Source organism: Plecotus auritus (genome assembly GCF_963455305.1).
Source record: "Plecotus auritus genome assembly, chromosome: 2".
In the NCBI taxonomy this organism is placed as follows: domain Eukaryota; kingdom Metazoa; phylum Chordata; class Mammalia; order Chiroptera; family Vespertilionidae; genus Plecotus; species Plecotus auritus.
In genome coordinates, this window is record NC_137771.1 from 195,191,926 (window position 1) to 195,214,443 (window position 22,518).

At 42.8% G+C, this 22,518-nt stretch overlaps 1 protein-coding gene across 1 annotated transcript in view; it reads left to right on the top strand.

Moving 5' to 3' along the window:
• The window catches only part of NCEH1 (neutral cholesterol ester hydrolase 1), a 66,650-nt gene extending 44,872 nt beyond the window's left edge, over nucleotides 1-21,778 (top strand). The window contains exons 2-5 of the mRNA XM_080652324.1: nucleotides 210-438; nucleotides 2,330-2,399; nucleotides 13,453-13,624; nucleotides 18,186-21,778. Coding sequence (XP_080508450.1) covers nucleotides 210-438; nucleotides 2,330-2,399; nucleotides 13,453-13,624; nucleotides 18,186-18,803 — 1,089 coding nt within the window. The 3' untranslated portion in view covers nucleotides 18,804-21,778. The remainder of the gene's footprint in view (nucleotides 1-209; nucleotides 439-2,329; nucleotides 2,400-13,452; nucleotides 13,625-18,185) is intronic.
• Nucleotides 21,779-22,518: the final 740 nt, after the last annotated feature.

A 22,518-nucleotide genomic window follows, 5' to 3' on the forward strand; every position in this document is an offset into this window, starting at 1 on the left:
AGAGCTGATTTTGAAAAATCAAAGGGAATCTAAGGCATGAAAATATTATGTAAGCTCCAAAAGCAATTTGGTAAATGCAATTTGTTACTGTATTAAACGTGGCAGCAAGTCCTTGTAAGAATTTAAATACTGAGCGTTGGTGAGTGTGGCTCTGGTGATGACCAAACTGACCCGTGCTCTCCCTCTGTATTCCCTCCCTCACCCTGCAGAGTAACCTGATGCACTACCTGGGTCTGAGCCATCACCTGCTCGCACTGAATTTTATCATCGGTTCTTTCGGCAAGAAAAGCGCATCGTCATCTGCTCAGGTGAACGTGACCGACACTGACTTTGACGGCGTGGAAGTCAGAGTGTTTGAAGGCCCTGCAAAGCCAGACGAGCCACTGAAACGCAGCGTTGTTTATATTCACGGGGGAGGCTGGGCCTTGGCAAGTGCAAGTATGTCCTGGTCCTCTTAAGGTTCTTTGGGGTTGTGGTTGGCCCTGGGAGAGAGGTGTGTGTGTAATTGAGTTTGACTTTCTTATTGGGTAAAGAGGGGGGGACCATTTGACTTGGTCCCTGTGGGCAGTCCCAGTTGCCCCTATTATCCCAGCAGAAGTATTAGTGGTGTGTCCTTTTCATGCTTGAAAGTGTCCTGGTTTGGATGATTATGGGCCTACAGAAAGGTTTTTGCTTACTTGCTTATTGGTTTGTTAATTAAGGTAGACTGTTTTGAAAATATTTCCTGGGACCTAAATCATAGACTAACTTATTACAAAGTGCTGGCAGTAGCTTTCTGCACCCAAATAAGGTAGGATTTCATTGGGCCGGGAGATGGGGGAATGATCGGCAGCTCTTTTGCCAACTTGTGTTTTGAAGACCCCTTTCTATGAAATAGAACGGGTATTCCCGAATGCACATGTTAACTCATCTACATTTCATCTGCTTATGAAACCAAGGATGGAAATATAAAAGTGTGCCACCGTGAAAAGGAAGTGCTCTGACAGAGTTCAAGAATGTTCTCTTTAGTGTAGAATTACAGGATCAAAATGGCACGCTGCCAGGTGGAGCCGTGGGCAGAATGCAAACCGGGGAGGAAGTGAGGGCCTTATCTCCACCTGCGATTTTCATGGAGCCACTTCCTCATCTTCAACCCGGAGCTTTGGCATCTAGTTCTAGTTTGCTTGTTTGTTTTGTTTTGATAACATATTTTTTTTTATGAGGAGAAGGCCTAAAGTAAAGCTCTTTATAGTAATCCTGTTTCATTTAACTCCATATTCATATTTTATTCTTTTTTTTTCATATTTTATTCTTTAATTGTTGATTTGTTGACGTTTTCAAGAGATGTTTACTGAGCATGTGCGTTTGCCTAGGACTGAGAGGTTTCCTGAAGGGCAGGTCTTCCGGTACAAAAACTCAAACAGTTGCATGCAGACCTGTACCTGTGGTCACTTTAATGTGTGCTAGGTGATGGGATATAAAAATGAATAAAACAGAATCTTTTTCCTAGAAAAGAATGAGTCTGTACCATTGGATACTTGTCAGGTGAGGCATTCCTCTGGAGGCCACGAAAGAGTGTAGATTATAAGAGCCAACCTGGCCTTTTTCATGTTAATTTTGACTGATCACTATTGTCAGAGGAAGCATCAGGCTGAGAGAGGTTTGTAGATGGTTATGTTGTTATTAAACTTCTGATTCTAAGACTGCCTTGGAAAGCCTACGGATAAGGTGATATTTTGGCTTTTTGTTGGCACAGTCTGCTCTTAATATATTGGGAGAAGAGCTAAGGGATTGATTTTTTTTACATAATAAAATTGCTTCTGTCACTGCAAGTCTTTGGGTTCTCTTTCTAAGAACTGCTAAGAGTTCTTAAAATTTTAGTTTGTTATGTGTTGATTTAAACAAAATACCACATTCTTCAAATTGGTGATTTTCCCGAATTGCAGCAAATGCGGGTGTTAAAAGAGAAAATTTTTATGGTTCTCAGTAGAAAACTGCTTATTGGCTGTGATTTTTGGAAAGGCATACATTTGAAGAGCTGCAAAATCAGAAGGAATTTGGTGCATTTCATAGAGTCCATTATGAAACAAATGTATAGCTAGTTAAAAACACATTCAAAGGCAATCTAATATAGATTCCCTGTTATTTTATAGCAATTGCATTTTAACAGAAACCAATTTAAATTCTGCATTTGTATACGTAACTTTATTAAGGAGATATATGGTCACATTTGCTTTTTATTGTTAATAACTTAAGTCCAAGTCTAAAAGGGATTCACAATTAGCAGAATATAAGAATAGACAGTATTAGATAACTGGTTTAATAGTGATTGCTCCTTTGTTTCCTTTAGGAATCAGATACTATGATGAACTGTGTACAGCAATGGCTGAGGAGTTGAATGCTGTCATTGTCTCGATTGAGTAAGTAATTAATACTAGTCATAGAAAAAAAATTTAAGAAAGGATCCTCGATAACTGTGTAGTTACTTTATTTTACAAATGATAAAATAAAGTCTAAAATAAAGGCCCAGAGAGGTGAGGTGACTTTCCCAAGGTTACACAAAATTATTTCAGATATAACTTAGAATTTCTCGCTTTATAATGCCTCAACTTATTTTTTTTTAATTTTAGTTTTGGAAACTTCTGGAAAAGGAATTAATTAAAATTGAGAGGTATATACAGTCAGTTATCTATAGCATATAAGCTTGATTATTGGCTTTCTGTTTTTATTTTTTTCTTGATTTCAGAGAGAAAGCAAGAGGGAGAGAGATAGAAACATCAGTGATGAGAGAGAATCATTGATTGGCTGCCTCCTGCACACCCTACTCTGGGGATCGAGCCGGCAACCTGGACATGTGCCCTGATGGGGAATAGAACCGTGACCTCCTGGTTCATAGGTCGATGTTCAACCATTGAGCCACGGTGGTTGAGCTGATTACTGCTTTTTTAAAACTAAAAACCAAATCTCTCCTGCAACCAAGAGTTGTAAAAGTGATTCTCCTGGACTCAGGTTCTGTAAGTCAGACCTTGTGAATAGTAATGAGTGCAACGAATCTTCCTCGATTTAGTTATTATTATTAGTTGTAGTAGTGTTATTAGTATCGATCTTTTGAGTTGCTCCTACCAGTTATGTATTAGCCATCTTTCTGGGAAACTAAGCAGAATGGGGATGTTTATCACAGATGTGGGGACAGTGATAATACAAAACCATGGTACCTCTTCTGGGCGGACCTGGTGCAGGTGCTATTGCACACCTGTCTCTCCTCCTTTCCATCTTTTTCTCATGTCATCCTTTCAGCTAGGCCTTCCCTGGCACCCTATTTAAAAATGCAACCCTTCATTTATATAGATTTCTAGTAAATGTGGGCTCACCTATAGTAATAGAAAAAAGAACGGTGGTGGCTTGGGGACAGATGGGGGAAGTGGGTAGTGGAAGGGATAGGTTACAAAGGGACAGGAGGAAACTTTGAAGGGTGATGGACATGTTTATTATCTTGATTGTGGTAGTGGTTTCAAGGGTTAATGGTTTCAAGGGTAGTGGTTTCAAGTTGGGTTAATGACTTTTTTACATTTTTGCATATGTAAAAATCTATCAAATTGTACATTTTAAATATGTGTACTGTGTACTTTATTTTATGTCAATTATACCCCCAAATAGCTCTAAAAATACTTAAAAACGTAAACTGATAGTAAGTAAAAATATTAATAAATAATGAAAATTTCAGATGCAGACACAACGCTACCTACCAGTTCTTCCCCCTCCTTTCACAGATAGAACTGCATTATATAAAAAAAAAAAAAATTGCAACCCACTTTTCTTCTGCTTTGTTTTTCTCCCAAACTGTCAACATCTGACAGATCATAAATTAAACTTATTATGTAGTTACTAAACTGAATGGAAACGGACAGTGTAAGTTTCATTAAGGCAGAGATTTGGGGGATTTTTTGCTTCTTTTGTTCATTGCCTGGAAATATTCTTGGCAGATAGTGGGCATTCAATAAATATTTGTGGGATGAATGAATAGAGTCTTGCTTAATTCTCATATAAATCATCCAGATAAGTATTTTTATATTTTCCTCACAGATGAAGAAATTGATGCCCGAGAAGTTAAGTAACCTGCGTGAGGTCCCATAGCTAGCTAGTCACAGTGCTGGAGTGGGGAAGTGAGCCAGGCCAAACCGTTCCGAGGCCCGGCATCAAGCCAGTGTTGAGGAAGCACAACAGTAACAGTGTGACAATGTTACGGCACCATCAGCCACTCTCCATGCCCTGAGCTTATCTAGCTCCCCCAGTCCCTCTATCTCTTTCTGCCAGCAGATTTCCCTCCTTGCCCCCAACCCAGATCTGAGACCTCAGAGAATCCTTTCTTCTGCAGCCCTTGGGAGAGGGCTGGTCTCCCGAGTCCTGTGGGCAGCCCTGACCCTGTGCACAGAAGCCTTGGAGCCACATGGAGTGGTGCTGTGACTGCTTCCTCAGCAGATTGGCCTCTCAGTGAGGCCTCCCAGATCACTCCAGGGACCTCAGGGAAGTGTTGTAATGCAGGAACCTTCACTTAAGTGATTATTATGTCATCTGGCCCAGGCAGCTGGCCAGAGGAAACCAAGGCTGTGTAGCCGCTGAGCCCCAGTACGGAGCGAGGTGCTGGAGCGAGGTGCCACAGCTCGGTGCTGGGGAACCAGCCTCGGAGCCCCTTCCGTGGATTCCTGTGTAGCACCAGCTCCTCCAGGCCTGGGGGAAGGAGTAAAGTTGGCCCTGCTTTACTTGGCACCATGAGGATCCTCCACCCAGGCCTCACCCTCCAGGGCTTCAATATAAGCAGTTGGCAACATGCCTACGTTCTTCCGACACGCCCTTCCCCACCTGTGAATATTTGGTTTAAGTAAAACAGGTGTTCTCAGGCTTATCATAAACACACAAGGGTGGATGAGATGTTTTTCAAGATTTTTTTTTTTTTAAGAACTAAAACATGGAGGGACCACTTCTATTTTTGACTTTCCATAGGGCCTAATGTAGCTTCCAGAAGTTATCAGCTGGGAGGCATCGCAGCCGTGGGCCATTATCATTACTCATGACTGTGTGACCTCAGGCAAGTTATTTAACCTCTTGTGCAAAGTGGGGTTAGGATTCTTTTGTGTGTGTCTCAAATGTGAGCTGCTGGGACAGAAATCATGCCTTCTTTCCTTTGGGTCCCCATCACCTGGTGCACTGCTTAGCACGTGTATGTGAGGCAAATATGCTTTGAGTTGGGTTAATGACTTCAGAGAGTTGTCAGGAGAATCAGTTTGGACAATTGAGATAGAAGGGCTTCAGATACCCAAACACAGTCAGGAGGATTAGTGCTGGAGCCCACAGAATGGAAAGGCCCAGCTGACAAATTGATTTACTAACACGTGTTTGGAACTCTCAGCACTTTTCTTCGCAGAAATGATGAGCTAAGATGCTTAGGATCCAGGCCAACCAGCCCACAAAGAGCTGCATAACCTCTGCTCTAGTTGAGGGATAGCCAATATCATGTGATCATGATGTTTCTCTTGGACAGTATCGTCTGACTTGAAAACATATTTTCTCTCACTGCTATATCTTTCCTCTTTCTTTTATCCTGTAAATATCTATTCAATTCGTATTATGTGCCAGTTTCTATGTTAAATTCCGGTGGCATACAGTGTGAGTAAGACAGACATCATTTCTTCCCTCGTGAATCTAGGTGAGAAAATAAAATCTAGGTGAGAAAATAAACCTTGAACAAGTCATGCTAAGTGTGATTAAGTGATGTGAAGTAGAAGGTAGGTAGTAACAGAGGAATCTAGTAGGTAAGATCTTACCCAGTTTGAAGGGTCAGAAAATGTGTCATAAAGTCATCTTTGAATCAAGGTCCTAGGGACGAGTAGAACCTAGTTAGACAAAGTGAGTTGGTCCTGGAGGTCCAAAGTGGTGTCCTGAGAGGGCTTGGGAGGAAGGGGAGGAGGCAGAAGGCATTTAGGGAATAAAACAGGAGAGAAGACAGATAGAGGGACTCACACTTCTGACGATGACTAAGGAAAAGAAGAATTAAGGGTGGGTGATCCTGAGAGTCTTGGGAAGACACGGCCCCTGGCTTTCCTGGAATCCCACCTTCCCCAGCAGGGAAGCAGTCTGGAGATAGCTGTTCCTTATGTTCGAGGCCCACGGGAGTGGTGGTGGGGTCACAGCTTCCTTCACATGGCGTGAGGTCTGGGGGAAGGTTTACTCTGAGGAAGCTCGTAGGCAAAGGTTGGGGGCCCGCGCTGACCATGGGATCCCCTCACATGAGCAGAGCAGCAGGAGTTGGAACTGCTCAGTTCATGTTGCTGGCACTGGCTCAAGGTTCTGGGCATGTAGATAAAGGCCCTGAGGTATGAAAACAACAGGCTGTGCCTTCTACTCAGTAGCTTCTACAACACTACACTATTTTACATATCAATTGCCCAATATGTATTCATTAAATAAATGAAAAAGTTGATCTTTTAAACTTAAAATACCAAGGATACATGGATGTAGCCTCACTTTCTATCATCTAGGAAGGTCCTATTTTATATTCATAAACTTATTTTCATAACGTTCACTGCAGTTTAGCTATAATATGGTATCTTTCTTTAAAAATGGTATCTATTTACCTATTGTTTATATAATAAGACACAATACCAGTACCATGAAAAATGAGGGAAAGGAAAGATTTAATTTCTTTTTTTAAAAGATAAAATGTAAGCTAACAGCATATTGTTAAATTCTATTTAATACATTTTATTTAATCCTATGAGTTCTATTAAGTTCTGGAAAGCACTTATGTTGCTTTCTTGGATGAGGAAAACAGTTTCAAGTTGTGTTTGCTTTCAATGAAATCTTCACTATACTCATACACTCCCCTCTTTGGATGGCGATTTCTTCCCATTCCATCAGATGTCAGGTGGTAGTAACAGAACCATAGAAAGGGAGAAGGCTTCTTGGAAAAAGTCGGTCCTTTTAGTCTCTTCCCTATCATTAACTTGATGAATCCCCTTTTTAGACATTTCACTCAAGTCTTTTGGTTTTGTTTTCTACTATCAAAAATCCAGTGGTTTCTCTTTTGTGGTTTTGTTTTTTTTAGAATTTCTGGGGGAGGAAAGGGGGAGACTGGAGCTTTACAAAAAGCCTGCACTGCGGCTACAGAGCACCTGGGACTGCAAACCACAGGGAGGCTGGGAGCCTAGTTTACCCACGCCTGCACCCTAGAGCTATGTTTAGCTTCTGAAATGACAGAAAGGAGGCCAGAAGGACTTCTGTAGCCACCTGGGGGAGTGCTCTGGCTCCCTATTTACCTTTGAGGGGAAAAGGGAGGTTTGCATCTGAATGGGAGGAGGCAGATAGATAGATAAAGGCGGAGAGTCTGGGGAGCTCCCTGCTGTGTAGGGAGATGAGACTCCAGAAGTCTTAGCTGGTGAAGGGAGCATCAGAGAATCGCATCCTTGGAATGGATCACACTTCCGGTGCAGCATCCTGACATGTCAGTTCTTTGGGATGCGATTCTTACCCAGTCAGCCAAGCCTTTGCTAACCTCAGCTCTCCCTTGCCCAAGGACCGTAAATATATCAGAGCTCTATCCAGGGGCCAGTTTTGAGAGTAGAACCAGAAAGGAGGACTCTTCCTCAATCTTTATGCACAAACCACAGTTTCAGAATGAAAAGATAAATGATCAAGCATTCCCAGTGCTTCCACATTTGCAATTTTAGTGTAGGTTCTTTTAATGGAAAGGAAGCTTCTCTCTGTTAGGGGAATAGACTTCCTCTGGAGAGGTCTCTCACAGAGAGCACAATACGGATGCAATTATTGATCTGTTGAAGATACCTTCCCTAAGAATGAGAATAGTAAGTTTTTTTAAAAAATACATGTTTTTTACTGATTTCAGGGAGGAAGGGAGAAGGAGAGAGAGATAGAAACATTAATGATGAGAGACTCATCGATAGGCTGCCTCCCACACACCCCCCTACTGGGGATGGAGCCTGAAACCCAGGTGTGTGCCCTGACCGGGAATTGAACCGTGACCGCCAGGTTCATAGGTTGATGCTCAACCACTGAGCCACACCGTTCAGGCGAATAGTAACCTTTTTGTATTCTCCAGATGAATCTATTGAGCTCCTCGTGGGAGATAGTGAAAAGGAGGAAAAAAGGGGGAAAAAAAAGGAATGAGATTTTACCTCACTCCTGCCGGATCTCATAGGTGTATGATTTCATTCTCGAATGTCACAGGTACCTTTAACCTAACTGGCTGCACATGGAGAGCACTCGGTGTCCTTGTCTGCAGTGGAAGGTTGTACACAGTGTTTCCAGGTTGGGTGATTGGAGGGAGAACATGTTACAGTGTCACTAGAACAATAGTGCCATTCAGGGCTTCAACCTCCGCAGGCTTGTAGCAACTTACATTTCCCTTCAACTCCGGGAACTCCGGGGCTGTGGCAGTAACCAGCCTTTGACTTAAGGAGCAACTTGTCAGGCTTTCTGATCACTAGCCCATCTCCCTGCCCCTTAATAAAGTGGGTGCTGCCTATTTCAGGTAGGTGTCCATCCAGCTCTTGAGTACGTCATCCTGACTTTCCATCTGCTTCCAGAGATGCCTGCGTTACGACCTGTCCTCGGGGAGACTTGTAGGGCTTCTAGGAAGGAGGGAATTACTTTTGGCTGGGCTCTCGGAAGGTTTCACGGAAGAAGTGGCATTATTTGAAATGAGACTTAAAGGATCGGAACATTGGATGAGGCGTTGCTGGGTGGGGGCAGGGGGCATCGGAGATGGAGAGAGGGATCGATGCATTGGGAGCCGGCTCAGAGAAGAGTCTCCATGTGGCTGGACTCGGTGGTATTTCTGAACCTAGGCTGCACATTAGAATTGCCTGGGGGGATTTTTCTTCAAATATAGATATGCTGGGCTCCACTCCAGAGCAGATGAATTGGAATGTTTTGTAGAGGGGCTCAGTGTTTTTGTAAAGCCCCCAGGGTTATCCCACAGTGCATACGGAGTTTGAAACTGAGCTATGCATAGAACGCAGGAAGCGGAGTCCTTGGAGATGTACCAGACGGGTAGGTGGGTTAGGAACACTCTCTGTTTTTATGTTGTTAAAGCCATATGGCTTATTACTTTTCTCACCACAGAGAGTGTTATATGGAAAAGAAGTAAATCTTTAAAATTGTATTGGGAGGAAAGAAAAGTATGTTACTAAAGACTGTCAACATAAGAAACATCCAAACCTGCAGAGAATTTTTATAAGCGTTTATTGGAGCCAAAACTGATGGCGGTTGCCAGGAAGCAAGATGTCCGATGCTCCAGAGTGTCAGTTTGCAGTTTCTTTTATGCATTTGGAACTAAGGAGGAAATATAAGAAAGATGACAGGAAGGCAGGAGAAAGCAAGGCCTGGTTAGATTACAGGGTAGTTAACAAGATTATGTGCTGTCTTGAGGGTGGTTATACCTTCCAGGGGTCTTTTCTGGCATCTCAAAGGTGTGTTAACCTAGGTGCACAAGAACAATGGACTGGGCTGGCTTAAAAAAAACTAAAGTTATATGCCTGGGGCATCACTACCCCATGACTTGCCCAGTTAGGGATTTATGATCCTATATAATAAAAGCATAGTATGCAGATTGTCCCCTTGACCGGGAGTTCATCTGGGAGTTCGACCAGGGGGCAGGGCTGGCTGGGGGAAGGGAATGAGGCCCTGGCCAGTGGGTGGCAGTGGTGGCAGGCGGCTGGGGGAAGGGTGGTGTCCGGCAGCCACTAGGGACCCTACCAGTGCACGAATTTCATGCACTGAGCCTCTAGTTTATTATAACACCCCTTTTTCATCCACAAGATGTATCATGTGCCCAGACACTGTGCTTGGTGGTTTGTTTTGAGAATATTGCAAAACCATTGAAATCATGAGAGATGTTCTAGGGTGTCAGAAATCTACACTTTTAAAAAAATATATATTTTAATTGATTTCAGAGAGGTAGGGAGAGGAGGAGAGAGATAGAAACATCAATGATGAGAGAGAATCATTGATCATTGCCTCCTGCATGCCCCATATTGGGGATCTAGCCTGCAACCGGGGCATGTGCCCTGACCGGGAATCGAACCATGACCTCCTGGTTCATAAGTCAACATTTAACCACTGAGCCATGCCGGCCAGGCAGAAATCTACACTTTTGAGAACTTACTGCTTTGGTAGGGTAACGAGAGCACACATGCACATTAGTAAAAGCCTGTGAGTGTTGAAGAAAATGTATTTTAAAAGGGGGAATACGACACACATGGGTTTTGAAATCTGTGCGCATTCAGATCACAGCTTGGCCACCTACTAGCTATTGTAGACAAGTGACACTTCCTCCTTGAGCCTCCCATGTTCATCCTTAAACCCACAGGTTTGCTCTGAGATTCGAGTGAAACACGTCCCCAGAGCACTTGGTGAGGTGCTCGCCTAGCAGGAACAACATGACTCTTATAGAGTGTACTCGTTTATTAACTTGATTAAACCGCCTCCCTGAGTGTACGGTAAGTTTTGTTCTGGTGGGAGGCGTGCACAGTAGTAGATAGGCAGACGCTGGCATTGCAGAGTCATCCATCCCAGCAGTGAGTTGGGGAAATTGAGACTCTATTTGCTACTTCATTAGGCGCTTTTAGTCAAGATCTATAATTTTAAAATAAAATTTTAAAAGGGCAGAATCCTCTCAGTACTCTGTAGGGACATAGATTTGAACCAGAACAGGCAATAAATAGATTTACACATGCTTTCTTTGGCTACGCCACTCATAAATTTCCCCCTGGTTCTCAGTTTCCTGTGTCTGGATACAACAGGACCTTTGTTAGTCTCCTCTGGTCCAGTTCAAGTTCCTTTGAAGGCTCAGCTTACACAAGGTGACCTCAGCAATATCTAGTTTCACTGTAGTCCCCAGTCTGTGCAAATAGTGTCCCTTCTTATTGAATAAGATTAGAGAATGCTTCCAGCTTGAACAAAGGTAAAGGGAGGGGTGGGGAGATAGGTTTTTATGGGCGCTGGGAAGACTTTTTATCGTAACCTATCTAAGCATGTTTAATCTGAACCAGTTACTAACTGGCGGATAAGATTTGAGGTAATAGCTTTTTTTTTTTTTTTTTTTTTTTTTTTTTAGGCTAACCCATTTTCTCTTTATTCAAAATCACTAGGACCTTTTGTGAAACAACATCCGAAAATTGAATTCATGTGAATGTGTTAGTAGACTATGTTCTGACTTCCTGGGCCACCAGCAAAAGAGTTTATCATGATGCCCTAGCCGGTTTGGCTCCGTGGATGGAGCGTCGGCCTGCGGACTGAAGGGTCCCGGGTTCGATTCCGGTCGGGGGCATGTGCCTTGGTTGCGGGCGCATCCCCAGTGGGGGGCGTGCAGGAGGCAGCTGATCGATGTTTCTCTCTCATCGATGTTTCTAACTCTCTGTCCCTCTCCCTTCCTCTCTGTAAAAAAATCAATAAAATATGTTTAAAAAAAAAAAAAGAGTTTATCATGATATATGGAATCTTACAGAGACCAAATAGCCTTTATTTTCACAACTTGAGTCATAAACTGCATTTGTATTTATTTCACTGAAAGAATTAAGAATTCTGCTGTAATACTGGAGTTAAAATTTTCAGACCTCCTCCCAGAACCATGTGAGATGTCTCCACCTAGTGGACAAAATTATGTCATTACATTTTTTTCACCAGTTATTACCAAAGGAATGCTATAGCAGTAGCTTTAAGACTAATGAAAATCAACTAGAGAAAAAACACATTTTGGTTATTACTTAATCTCTACAGATATGAACAGTAATAAGTAAATCAGAAAACTTAATTTGTCTGTTATAAGGCAACCACCAAGGGAATTTCTTATTGCACCTAGAGTTGTTTAATGTAGTCATTCCTGAATGACCAGATCTACATTTCTGTTTGTCAGAATATTTCACAAATATTTGTCCATTTGACTATCTACACTGAATGTGAAGATATTTAGTTAAATAATTGGATTTTACTAGTATATAAGGAAATAAATGGCCTTATATAGAGTAGCTTAGGAAAAATCAGTTTCTGAAAATAAGAATGCTAATTTGAAGTGGAAATCAAAAGACCTGAGTTCTTAACTATTGGATTTTATTTTTTAAAAATTTATCTTTATTGTTGAAAGTATTACAGATGTCCCCTTTGTTTTTGTTGTTTTTCCCATTGACCTCCTCCTCCCTACACCCACTCATCCTGAGCCTTCATCACACTATTGTCTGTGTCCATGGGCTATGCATATATGCATATAATAAAGTATTAGATTTTAATTAGGTGGTTTCTGTTCTACCTTGTTTTGATGTGTTAGACTTATTCACAAATTAAGTAACTTGTCTATGCCTCAGTGTTTCTATTTGCAAAATGAAGGTATATTAATACTTACAAAAGATTTACTGGATGGATGATTATGTGCCTAGCACATTGATAGATACAGGAGACACAATGATGAACAAAACACAGTCCCTGATATCAGAGAACACACGCTTTAGAGGAATACATAAAGAAATCATTTCAAGATGAGACAATAATAGTAATATACCCCAGCACATAGAAGTATCAAGGAATAGTAGCTAGCTCAGCCCCAGAAGCAAGTGGAGTTAATAGTCAAGGAAGGCTGCCAGAGGAGGCCAAACCCTAGAGTAAGGATTAAAGGATGAGTGAGAATTAATAAGCAAGGAAGGAGGGTGGAGACTGAGAGGATTCTCCAAGATGAGACTGCCAAATATGGATTTGTAAGATGGCATGGGGCATTTGACAAAAACAGGGTTTGGGGGACTCTTAAAGGAATATGAATGCACAGAGTAGGAATGGAAAGGGACTCTGATCTTGCAAAGAGGGGCAGTAGGAGAAGCCCAGAGGTGTCTCAGAGGGCCTGCCCTGGCCGGCTGGCAGTTTGGCTTCCTTTTAGCTGGTTGACAACTGGCACTTGAAGCCTTCCAGAGAGTGAATGTGCTGCTTGTAATGTCAGTCTGGTACGACCTCTTCAGTGGAGTACAGTTTTACTACATTTAACAAGTATGTCATGAAGATTCCCATATGGGCTCATTAAACATGACCGGTGAGGTGGTTAATGCTGCCGAGTCACCTTCTAAACCAGAGGTGTTGTGAATGGGATGCTGACTTCCAGAATGAAATTCCAAATCCACTGTGGTTCCATCCATAGCTGAAGAATCGACAGCTGCCTTTTACTTTGAAGTTTTGTTTCTGCATTGGTAGTGGTGGTGTTTGTTTGGATTTGGTGGTTGGTAGTAGAAGAAGGAGAAGGAGAAGGAGTTACATTTTAAAACTAAGTATTTGATTTGCAATAACATGAATGGTTTATTTTTATATTCAATTCCTTACCTGTTTATTTCTGGCATCAAAAGAACCAGTGTCTCCTTGAACTTCAAATGGCCTTAAAGACTCAGTGATGTCCTTAAATGAATACAACTTTTGTCTTCACAGATACAGGCTCGTCCCAAAGGTTTATTTTCCTGAGCAAATTCACGATGTTGTACGTGCCACGAAGTACTTCATGCAGCCGGAAGTCTTACAGAAGTATTCGGTGGACCCAGGCAGAATTGGCGTTTCTGGTGACAGTGCTGGTGGGAATTTGGCCGCTGCCCTGGGCCAACAGGTAACGGACTTCTCTGAGGTGCTGGCAGGAGGAGGGTGCAGGGTAATATCCAAAAGACCAGCATACTCTCCACTACCCATGGCAGAGGCTTAGCCAGGTGTGCTAGCCACTGTGTGGCTAGGTTACTCAGATGGCTGCACCTGGAGAGCTCAGAGGGCTTTCTTTCTTTCTTTTTTTTATTTCTATAAAAATGAATATTAACTATCTGCTGTCTTTTCACTCAGAGGTATACCTCATTAAATCAGATATTGATTTTCATTCTCTATTGCCAACACTATTTTTTTGATCATTTTTTTATCACATCATTATGTGTTCATGACATTTTTGCTAAAATATTGAAGTGCAGCCCGGCCAGTGTGGCTCAGTGGTTGAGCATCAACCCATGCACCAGGAGGTCACCAGTTCAATTCCTGGTCAGGGCACATGCCCAGGTAAGAGGGCTTTCTGAAGTAAGAGGGGTCACTGAGAGACATGTCATCTCTGAGTCCGTGTACAGGCCCGGAGTATAGTCAATACGACAAGAAGCCAATATTAGAGTCTTCCCCCCCGACCTCTTGCTCCTCAGGGGATGCATGGAAGTTAAGGATCTCCTGCTTCTTTTCCATGTTGGACTTCCAAAGGTAGAAAAATTTTTCTTAAATTCTGCCCAGCCAGCATGGTTCAGTGGTTGAGCGTTAATCTACTAGTATGAACCAGGAGGTCATGGTTCAATTCCCAGACAGGGCACATGCCCTGGTTGCGGGCCGGATCCCCATTGTGGGGAGTGCAGGAAGCAACCAATCAATGATTCTCTCTCATCTTTGATGTTTCTGTCTCTCTCCCTCTTCCTGTTGGAAATCAATAAAAATATATTTTTAAAAACGTAAAAATGTTTTTCCTTAAATTCCAATTGCTGAGATTGTTTCCTACAACTTAGAGCCAAATTAATAAGTGTCTCCCAATTTTTTTTAATATCGAAGAAAATATTAAATGGCTCTGCCACTTTAAATGTAATAATAGATCTGAGCTTTACCTGGTTAAATTCTCTAAAAACAAAATTTTGGGCAGCTGTATAAACTCAACGATAAGTACATTTTCTTCCTATTAGGGATTTGACAAGAGACAGATTCTGAGCCATCCTGCATTAAATTACAGCAGGCTGGAGGGCAGGAGGAAGAGGTAAGAGGGGATCTGGTACAGAGCCTCAGGCCCAGTCCAGCAGAAGACTACTCACATTCCTGAACGGATGCTGAAACATTGAATCAGCTTCCAGGTGGTGATCTAAGATATAATAAATAGCCCATCACCAGGCATGACTGCACCCTGCTTATGCATGAACTTTCCACATTGGGGACCACAACAGTACCGCAGCAGGAATTATTTCTTCCTTAGGAACCAGCACCTATCCTACAACTTCCCGCTGCTTCCTTTCCTGCCCCCCTATCTATGTCCAGTGTAACAACGTATGTTTTCTTCCTGGAACCCATTGTATAAAAGAGCCCTGTCAGCCCAGCTGGTGTGGCTCAGTGGTTGAGCGTCAACCTATGAACCAGGAGGTCACGGTTCGATTCCTGGTCAGGGCCCATGCCCTGGTTGAGGCTCGATCCCCAGTGTGGGGCGTGCAGGAGGCAGCCGATCAGTGGTTCTCTCTCATCACTGATGTTTCTCTCTCTCCCTCTCCCTTCCTCTCTGAAATAAAAGAAAAAAAGAGCCCTGTCAGCTCCAGGACAGTGGACACGTTTGGTTTTCCCACCTAGGCCTGCAGCTGGAGTTCAGACTGCATGTCCAAGACGTGGGCCTTTCTCTGCGAGCACATGACTCCATACACCTTCTCTTCCAGAGAAGTTCTTGGCTGCAAAGGTTTTTATTTAACGTATCAAATAACTTACAAATAGCATCTCTGTCTTCTCACCTCCAAATTTGGGGGCTATTTTCAAGTAGCCTCTGCCTTTTTATTTGTGGGGTACCTTGGTTTCCTCCCCTTTGCTGTAATTAAAAAACTTGATTCTCCACTTGGCATCGGCAGGTTTGCTATCCGTGTGTCCAAATGCGGTAAGAAGGCCTGGTGCATTGGGGAGGCTTTAAAACCAGACGGAGCTGGGAGGGTATCCAGGCCCCCTTTGGGAGCTGCGGGGCTCTGGGCAAGTCCTTTAACCTCTCTGAGCCTCGGGAAAATGAGGATTGTATCGTCTGATTGCGGGGCTATTGCCAGGACTTAGCGAGAAGATGTCCTTATACAATTCTGGGCACATATTAATGGCACTATTTCCTGATCTTTTCCTCTCACTTTCCCAGAGCCGTTCCATCTTCCCCAGGGATGGGATTCTAAAGGCTGGTGTGAAACAGAATTGTACAGCTGAAGTTACCTGGAAGATTGATTAGTTGCCCACAGTGAGCTAATTAGCTGTCTTTCAGATGTTACCTGAAAAATCAGTCATTTGAGACAATAGAATCACAACATGAGGCGGTGCATTCTCATTTGGGGGAGCAATGGGGGAACTGAGATTTGCTGAGGTGAGGGGGTCCTTCCCCTCCCATTTCGACCTCACTCTGGGGCACTTGCTCATTAAGCAGAATGGAGAGTACATGGCCAGCACCATATAAAATCTCACTCTCACCAGCATGAAGTCTGAGTACTCAGTGAGGAGATAGCCTGAGGCCCTGCAGAAACACTGGATTCCTATCATCTGTTCATTTCCTGCCTTTCGCCTTTGGAAGAGTCAGACTTGTCTTTTCTCCCTAGGATGCCATTGCTTTTTGGGCCTTGCAGGGAATACAAAACTAAATAAGGCTCACACATTATCCATTCACAACACCAGTAAGGATGTGCTGAGTGCCAGAGGATAGATACAAGTAACATGTTAATGCCAGATGTTGGGCATCATTTAACGCCAGTGGTCTTGATCCGGCATCTAGAAGGGTTCAGCAATCTGGAGAAGGGCTGTGCCTAGATTAAATAAGAGTCCAAAGATGAAACATAATTTTGAAAGGCATATTGGGGGAGGCAGAGGAGCTTGGCTGAAGAAACCAAGTTCTCCTTGTCTCAGGACCCCTTGCTTTTTATTAACACAATTTGTCCTAAGGCAAGGTGGAGATATACACTTCAAAGGGTAGGGTTTCTGTACAGAAACCATTGTCAGAATGGGGAATTGCCTTCGGCTGTTCAGGTGTTTGGCCAACAGGTGGCAATAACATGTAGATTAAGATGCCCTGAGCTGTCTGGCAGTAAACAATCATCCTTTTCAGGTTTGGGGAAATGCCTTTAGCCATTCCAGCAGGTGATAACATATGTGACTCAGCCCTTGTTGAGTCCCCGAGTTCATCAACTTTCTGATGAAACTCTTGCATTATGACATGCTGGAATTGGCTTCCGGAAACATGTTAATGAGGGTTTAAAGACCTAAGAGATCATGTACCTTTGCAGTTTTCATTCAAAATTATGAGTTGCAAACATCATACCTTTGTTGGTCAGTGTCCAGCAGCTTGATCAGGTGGTAGAGGTGGCTGGTGATTTATCTTTTTTAATCTACGTTAATACCATGCTTGCTAGAAATTTAACAACTGTATCCTTTTGACTGATTCAAAGTAACACCATATATATATATATATATATATATATATATATATATATATATATATAAAAGCTTAAACGACCATCGCAACCGAATGAATGGACGACCAAACAGGCTGCGTGGGGCAACCAGGCTGGCAGGCGGTTAGTAAGGGGTGACCAAATGACCAAACAGCTGGCTGTGTGGGGAGACCAGGCCCGCGGGTGGGCAGTTGGGGGCAACCAGGCTGGCGGGGGGGGGGGGGGGAAGGGGCAACCAGGCCGGCAGAGGGGGGCAGTGAGGGGCGACCAGGCTGGCAGGGGGGGACAGTTGGGGGTGGCCAGGCCATCAGGGGGGGCAGTAAGAGGCAACCAGGCCAGTGGGGGGGGGGCAGTTGGGGGCAACTAGGCCTGCAGGGGGGGCAGTAAGGGGTGACCAGGCCAGCAGGGGGGGGCAGTTAGGGGCAACCAGGCCAGTGGGGGGCGGCAGTTAGGGGTGACTAGGCCAGCAAGGGGGGCACTTAGGGGTGACTAGGCCAGCAGGGGGTGGCAGTTAGGGGCAATCAGGCAGGCAGGCAGGCAGGTAAGCAGTTAGGAGCCAGTGGTCCCAGATTGTGAGAGGGATGTCTGACTGCTGGTTTAGGCCCGATCCTAGGATCCCAGATTGGAGAGTGTGCAGGCTGGGCTGAGGGGATCCCCCAACCCCGTGCATGAATTTCATGCACCGGGCCTCTAGTATATATATAATTTATATCAGAGAAGAAGGGAGAGGGAGAGAAAGATAGAAACATCAATGATGAAAGAGAATCATCAATCAGCTGCCTCCTGTACACACCTCCCACTGGGGATCGAGCCTTCAACCTGGGCATGTGTCCTGACCAGGAATTGAACCGTGAACTACTGGTTCATACGTAGGTTGACGTTCAACCACTGAGCTATGCTGGCGGGGCCCAAGTAACACCTTTTTAAGGTGTGGTTTCTGTAGAAGAAACCATACAAAATACAATAATATGTTTGCTTCTTCTCCTCCAGTTTAGTCAAGATGCCAACTTGAAAAACAAGCTCAAAGTGCAAGCTTTAATTTATCCAGTCCTCCAAGCTTTGGATTTTAACACACCCTCCTATCAGCAAAATGTGAACACCCCAATCCTGCCCCGGTATGTCATGGTGAAGTACTGGGTGGATTACTTCAAAGGCAACTATGACTTTGTCCAGGCCATGATAGTGAACAATCACACTTCACTTGATGTGGAAGAGGCTGCTGCCCTCAGGGCCCGTCTAAACTGGATGTCCCTCTTGCCCGAGTCTATCACCAAGAACTACCAGCCTGTCGTGCAGGCCACCGGCAACACCAGGATTGTGCAGGAGATCCCTCAGCTGCTGGATGCCCGTGCTGCCCCACTCATCGCTGACCAGGAGGTCCTGCAGCACCTCCCCAAGACCTATATTCTGACCTGTGAGCACGATGTGCTAAGAGACGATGGGATCATGTACGCAAAGCGCTTGGAGAGTGCAGGTGTGGAGGTGACCCTCGACCACTTTGAGGATGGCTTCCACGGGTGCATGATTTTCACCAGCTGGCCCACCAACTTCTCCGTGGGCATCCGGACTAGGAATAGCTACATTAAGTGGCTGGATCAAAACCTGTGAAGGAGTAGAGTTTCTAGAATGCTTGTGCCCTTCTTGACCTCCTGCACCTGCTTTGGAAAGACTTGTGCTTTTTAGTCGACTCATTTTGCCCTGTTCTCTGTGAGTTATGGAATCTCTATTCCCTGCTTTATGTTAATTTAATTTTTAAAAATGTGTTGGACTAACGGAAGTGCAAAAACATCTAAATCTGGTTCTCCAGGTGGGCCAGTCTCTCTGTTCTTGTTTTAGCCAAACTGCTGCAAATACCCATCACTGCAGAGAGCAGGATTAGGAGCTGGAAATAGCTGTGGGTCCTGCTTTCATCAAGTTCTTTTTAGAAGAAATAGGTCCACCTCTGGAGGATACAGTAACCTTTAATGAGTTAAGAAAGTGTGGGCTCTTCTTCAGTGTGCTAGAGTTTACTTTGAGTTCAGAGCACTATTAAATGCGTGTACTTGAAGGTCAGCGCTGGGTACCAAGTGCCCTCTGTCCTTTGTGGATGGATGGTTTTGTTTCCTATGGGAATTTCGGCAAAAGTGTTCTAGCAAGGACAAGTTTCTCAAATGACGTTCTTCCTTTAGAGTGTTAATTTTATGAGATAGCTATCTCTAAGTCCAGTTGGATTATGATGATACTTGAATGTTACTTTCTACCACTATTATTAGAAAATATAAGGCTGCACGCATTAGATGTCTATACATGGTTGGATTTTGTTGTTGTTGTTGTTATGCCATCTCCTGGGGGGGAACTTTTGGGACCAAATTTATTTAAATTTGGAATAAATTTCCCATTGTAGAACAAGTAAAAACAAATGAACCAACCTATTGTTTTCATAATGAATACTTCTGACATAAATTACCAAGAGCAGTGCGTATATATTTGGCATAGTCAGAAAAAAGGGTAGGTTTAATATTAGTTAAAATTAGGAAAAACATTGGGGAGGGTCTAGTTTATTCTTGAAAACTCAACCTTTTCACTCTCACAGCTTTAAAATGGGGCTATTTTGGTATATATATATAATGTATTGTTTATTTTTTAAGTTATTTAATGTTCATATATGTAGCTAGACTCAAGATTTTTCAGAATAAAGTTGATAATGAGTATTTAAAATAATATTTTTAAAAAACTACCTGAGAATTATATCCACATGTTAATTTGGATATAAAAGGTAAAATAGCTATTAATAGTACTATACATTAGGCCTAAGTATTTTGATGTTCACATGCATATACAAATTAAAATCATTAGAAACTAGTAAAGTCATCTAAATTGATAGTTTATAGTTTAGGCAAGACACACACTGCTCATTTCTGCTCTCAATGGTCAAAGGAACACTAGCTCCTATTCTTCTCGGCGAAGGGCAGACATTGGCACCTGGTGCCTACACGCTTATCTCCTTCCATCAGGTCTGGAAGTATTAATAGCCCGAGTTTAACTTGATGTAAAGCCTTCACTGCCAGTGGGAACATCTTGGCATCACAGGGAACTCCAATTCGGCTGTGAGTTGAGTACCTCTGCTCTCTTTCCTGCCACGCGTACATCTCCCCCAGTCCCTGCCTCTTTCAGGGACTTCGGAGAGTAGCAGTCCAGCCAAGTAATGGTATAATTTAATAGATTTATCAGGGGGAGGAAGTAGAACCTTTTACTCATTTGAAAGATGGGCATTTCCCACTTCTGGCAATGAAATAACAAATGAAAATTTGCATAGTTATTTTTTTATTTGTTGTACAAAACAGAAGTAAATGCAACAGTGTGTGTATAAAAATAGTCATACCAATTAGTGTGCTAATGTACTCAGGCAAGTCATTCAACCACCTCTGGGCCTCTTTTCTCTTCCCTGTAAAATCAGAGAATTGATTACTTGATCTATGAGGTTTCTTCAAACCATAAATTCCAACCACTTTTGTAAGGCTGACAAACTGTGTGTATTGACCTCTTCTTCTACAGTGTTTTTTTGTAGGTCATTTATTCCATATACACAGACACATGCTTCATCAAAGCTATTCTTTATTAAAAATTAGGATTTTAGTTCTTACTCTCTTACAGCCACCCTCCTTGTTTAATATTATGTGTTGTTGTTGTTTTTTTACAACCTTTGAGGTTATCTACCTCTAATAAAGCAAAGAAAATATAATATATGCACAGACTTCCTTAAAACGGCATCTCCTCCCCCTAGGATTATAAGCCAAATCTGGTAGTAATTGTAGACAGCAGATGATTCCAGATTTCTAAAGGGATCTCTCAGATGGAAAGGGAGTGAAAGAAAAAGGGGTAAGCACTGTTTCTGATGGAATACTTGAGTTTCATTAAAGCTTTTATATGTGTGATTTGTCTAATGACTTGCACTGTGTCTCACCTCAGTCCTCGAAATTCTCCTTGTAATAATAACAGTTGTGAATCAGGATACACAAAACCACTAGATACAAGAAAGGCTATTAAGCATCCAAAAATCCGAGTGCTAAGAACTCCTCTGGAAAGCCTACAGAATTTATGTTGAAGGTGTTTTGGTTTGGGGTGAGTTCATTTTCTTTTAGCTTTTCTTCTTTTTTTTTAAGTTTCTGCTCTGCAGATTGATATATTGATATATATATATATGTTTTTTTTCAATGCTATGGCTTTGTTTTGTTTTCCTATTTTATGAAAAAGTTGATAACCTTTTTGTAAATCGTTGTTTGTGAAATATGAACATAAATATATGAAGAAAAAAGTCTTGAAGTGTAGCAAAATATAGTGAAGTGTAAATTAGTCTTCATGTTTTATCATTGATTTGTGAAGAATTTAAGACTATTATGTAATTATCTCGGTGGATAAAATATTTTATGCATGACCTTTTAACCTTTGACTTTTAGCTTATTTCCCATTGCAAAGGGGAAAGGAAAATTTTATGAAGGATTTTAGCAGCACATCTATTTTATAAGTTGAAAATCCAGTATAGAGGTAGGGAAGTGTATGTCTGTTTTGACTCATGTTTGAAAATAAAATGGCTCCATCTGGTAGTGTGCTCCTCGTCTCATTTTCTGGTTCCCAGCTCTCTCTTTCTCTCTGTATCTCAGATTCCTAACCACAGTTCTGCCCAAATCTTCTGCCCACTGGAGTCTTCCAGCTGCCTTTCAAGAGAGGTGGCTCAGTGGTCTCCTTGATGACATTAATTTTATGTCTGGATACAGTATGTGTTGCTCATATCGGGGAAACCTGTCAAAATATAGTTTTTAAAGAAGCTGTTTAGAGACCAGAGGGTGATGCTGTAAGGAGGGGAGTGCTCTACCCAAGAAAGATGGCATTTTCAGTGTGGGAGAGGGACTCAGCACAGGGATCCTGGTCGCTGACCCTTCGGCTCTCTCCCCAGAGCCACAAACCCCAGTCTCTACAAACAGGACTGTAGTCCACTCCACCCTCCCTCCATCGGAACCCAGGTTGTCTTGGAAACCTGTACAAAGGACACTTAACCCAGACTTGAGGTGTTAGAGAAGGCAACATCTCAATCCAGGGTGGGGTAAAAATATTTCCATCATGGCTCATTCAAAGATGAGGGCCAATGATGGGAATATTACTTATCCTCCTGGTGTCAAGGAAATCTCAGATAAAATATCTAAGAGGAGATTGTAAGACGGTGAGATGGTTGTGAAAACGTTCATGGATATGGACCAGGACTCTGAGGAAGAAAAGAAGCTTTACTTAAACCTGACTACATCTTGCTTCAGACTTTTTCCTCAAGCATCCTATTAAAGGTGTTCAC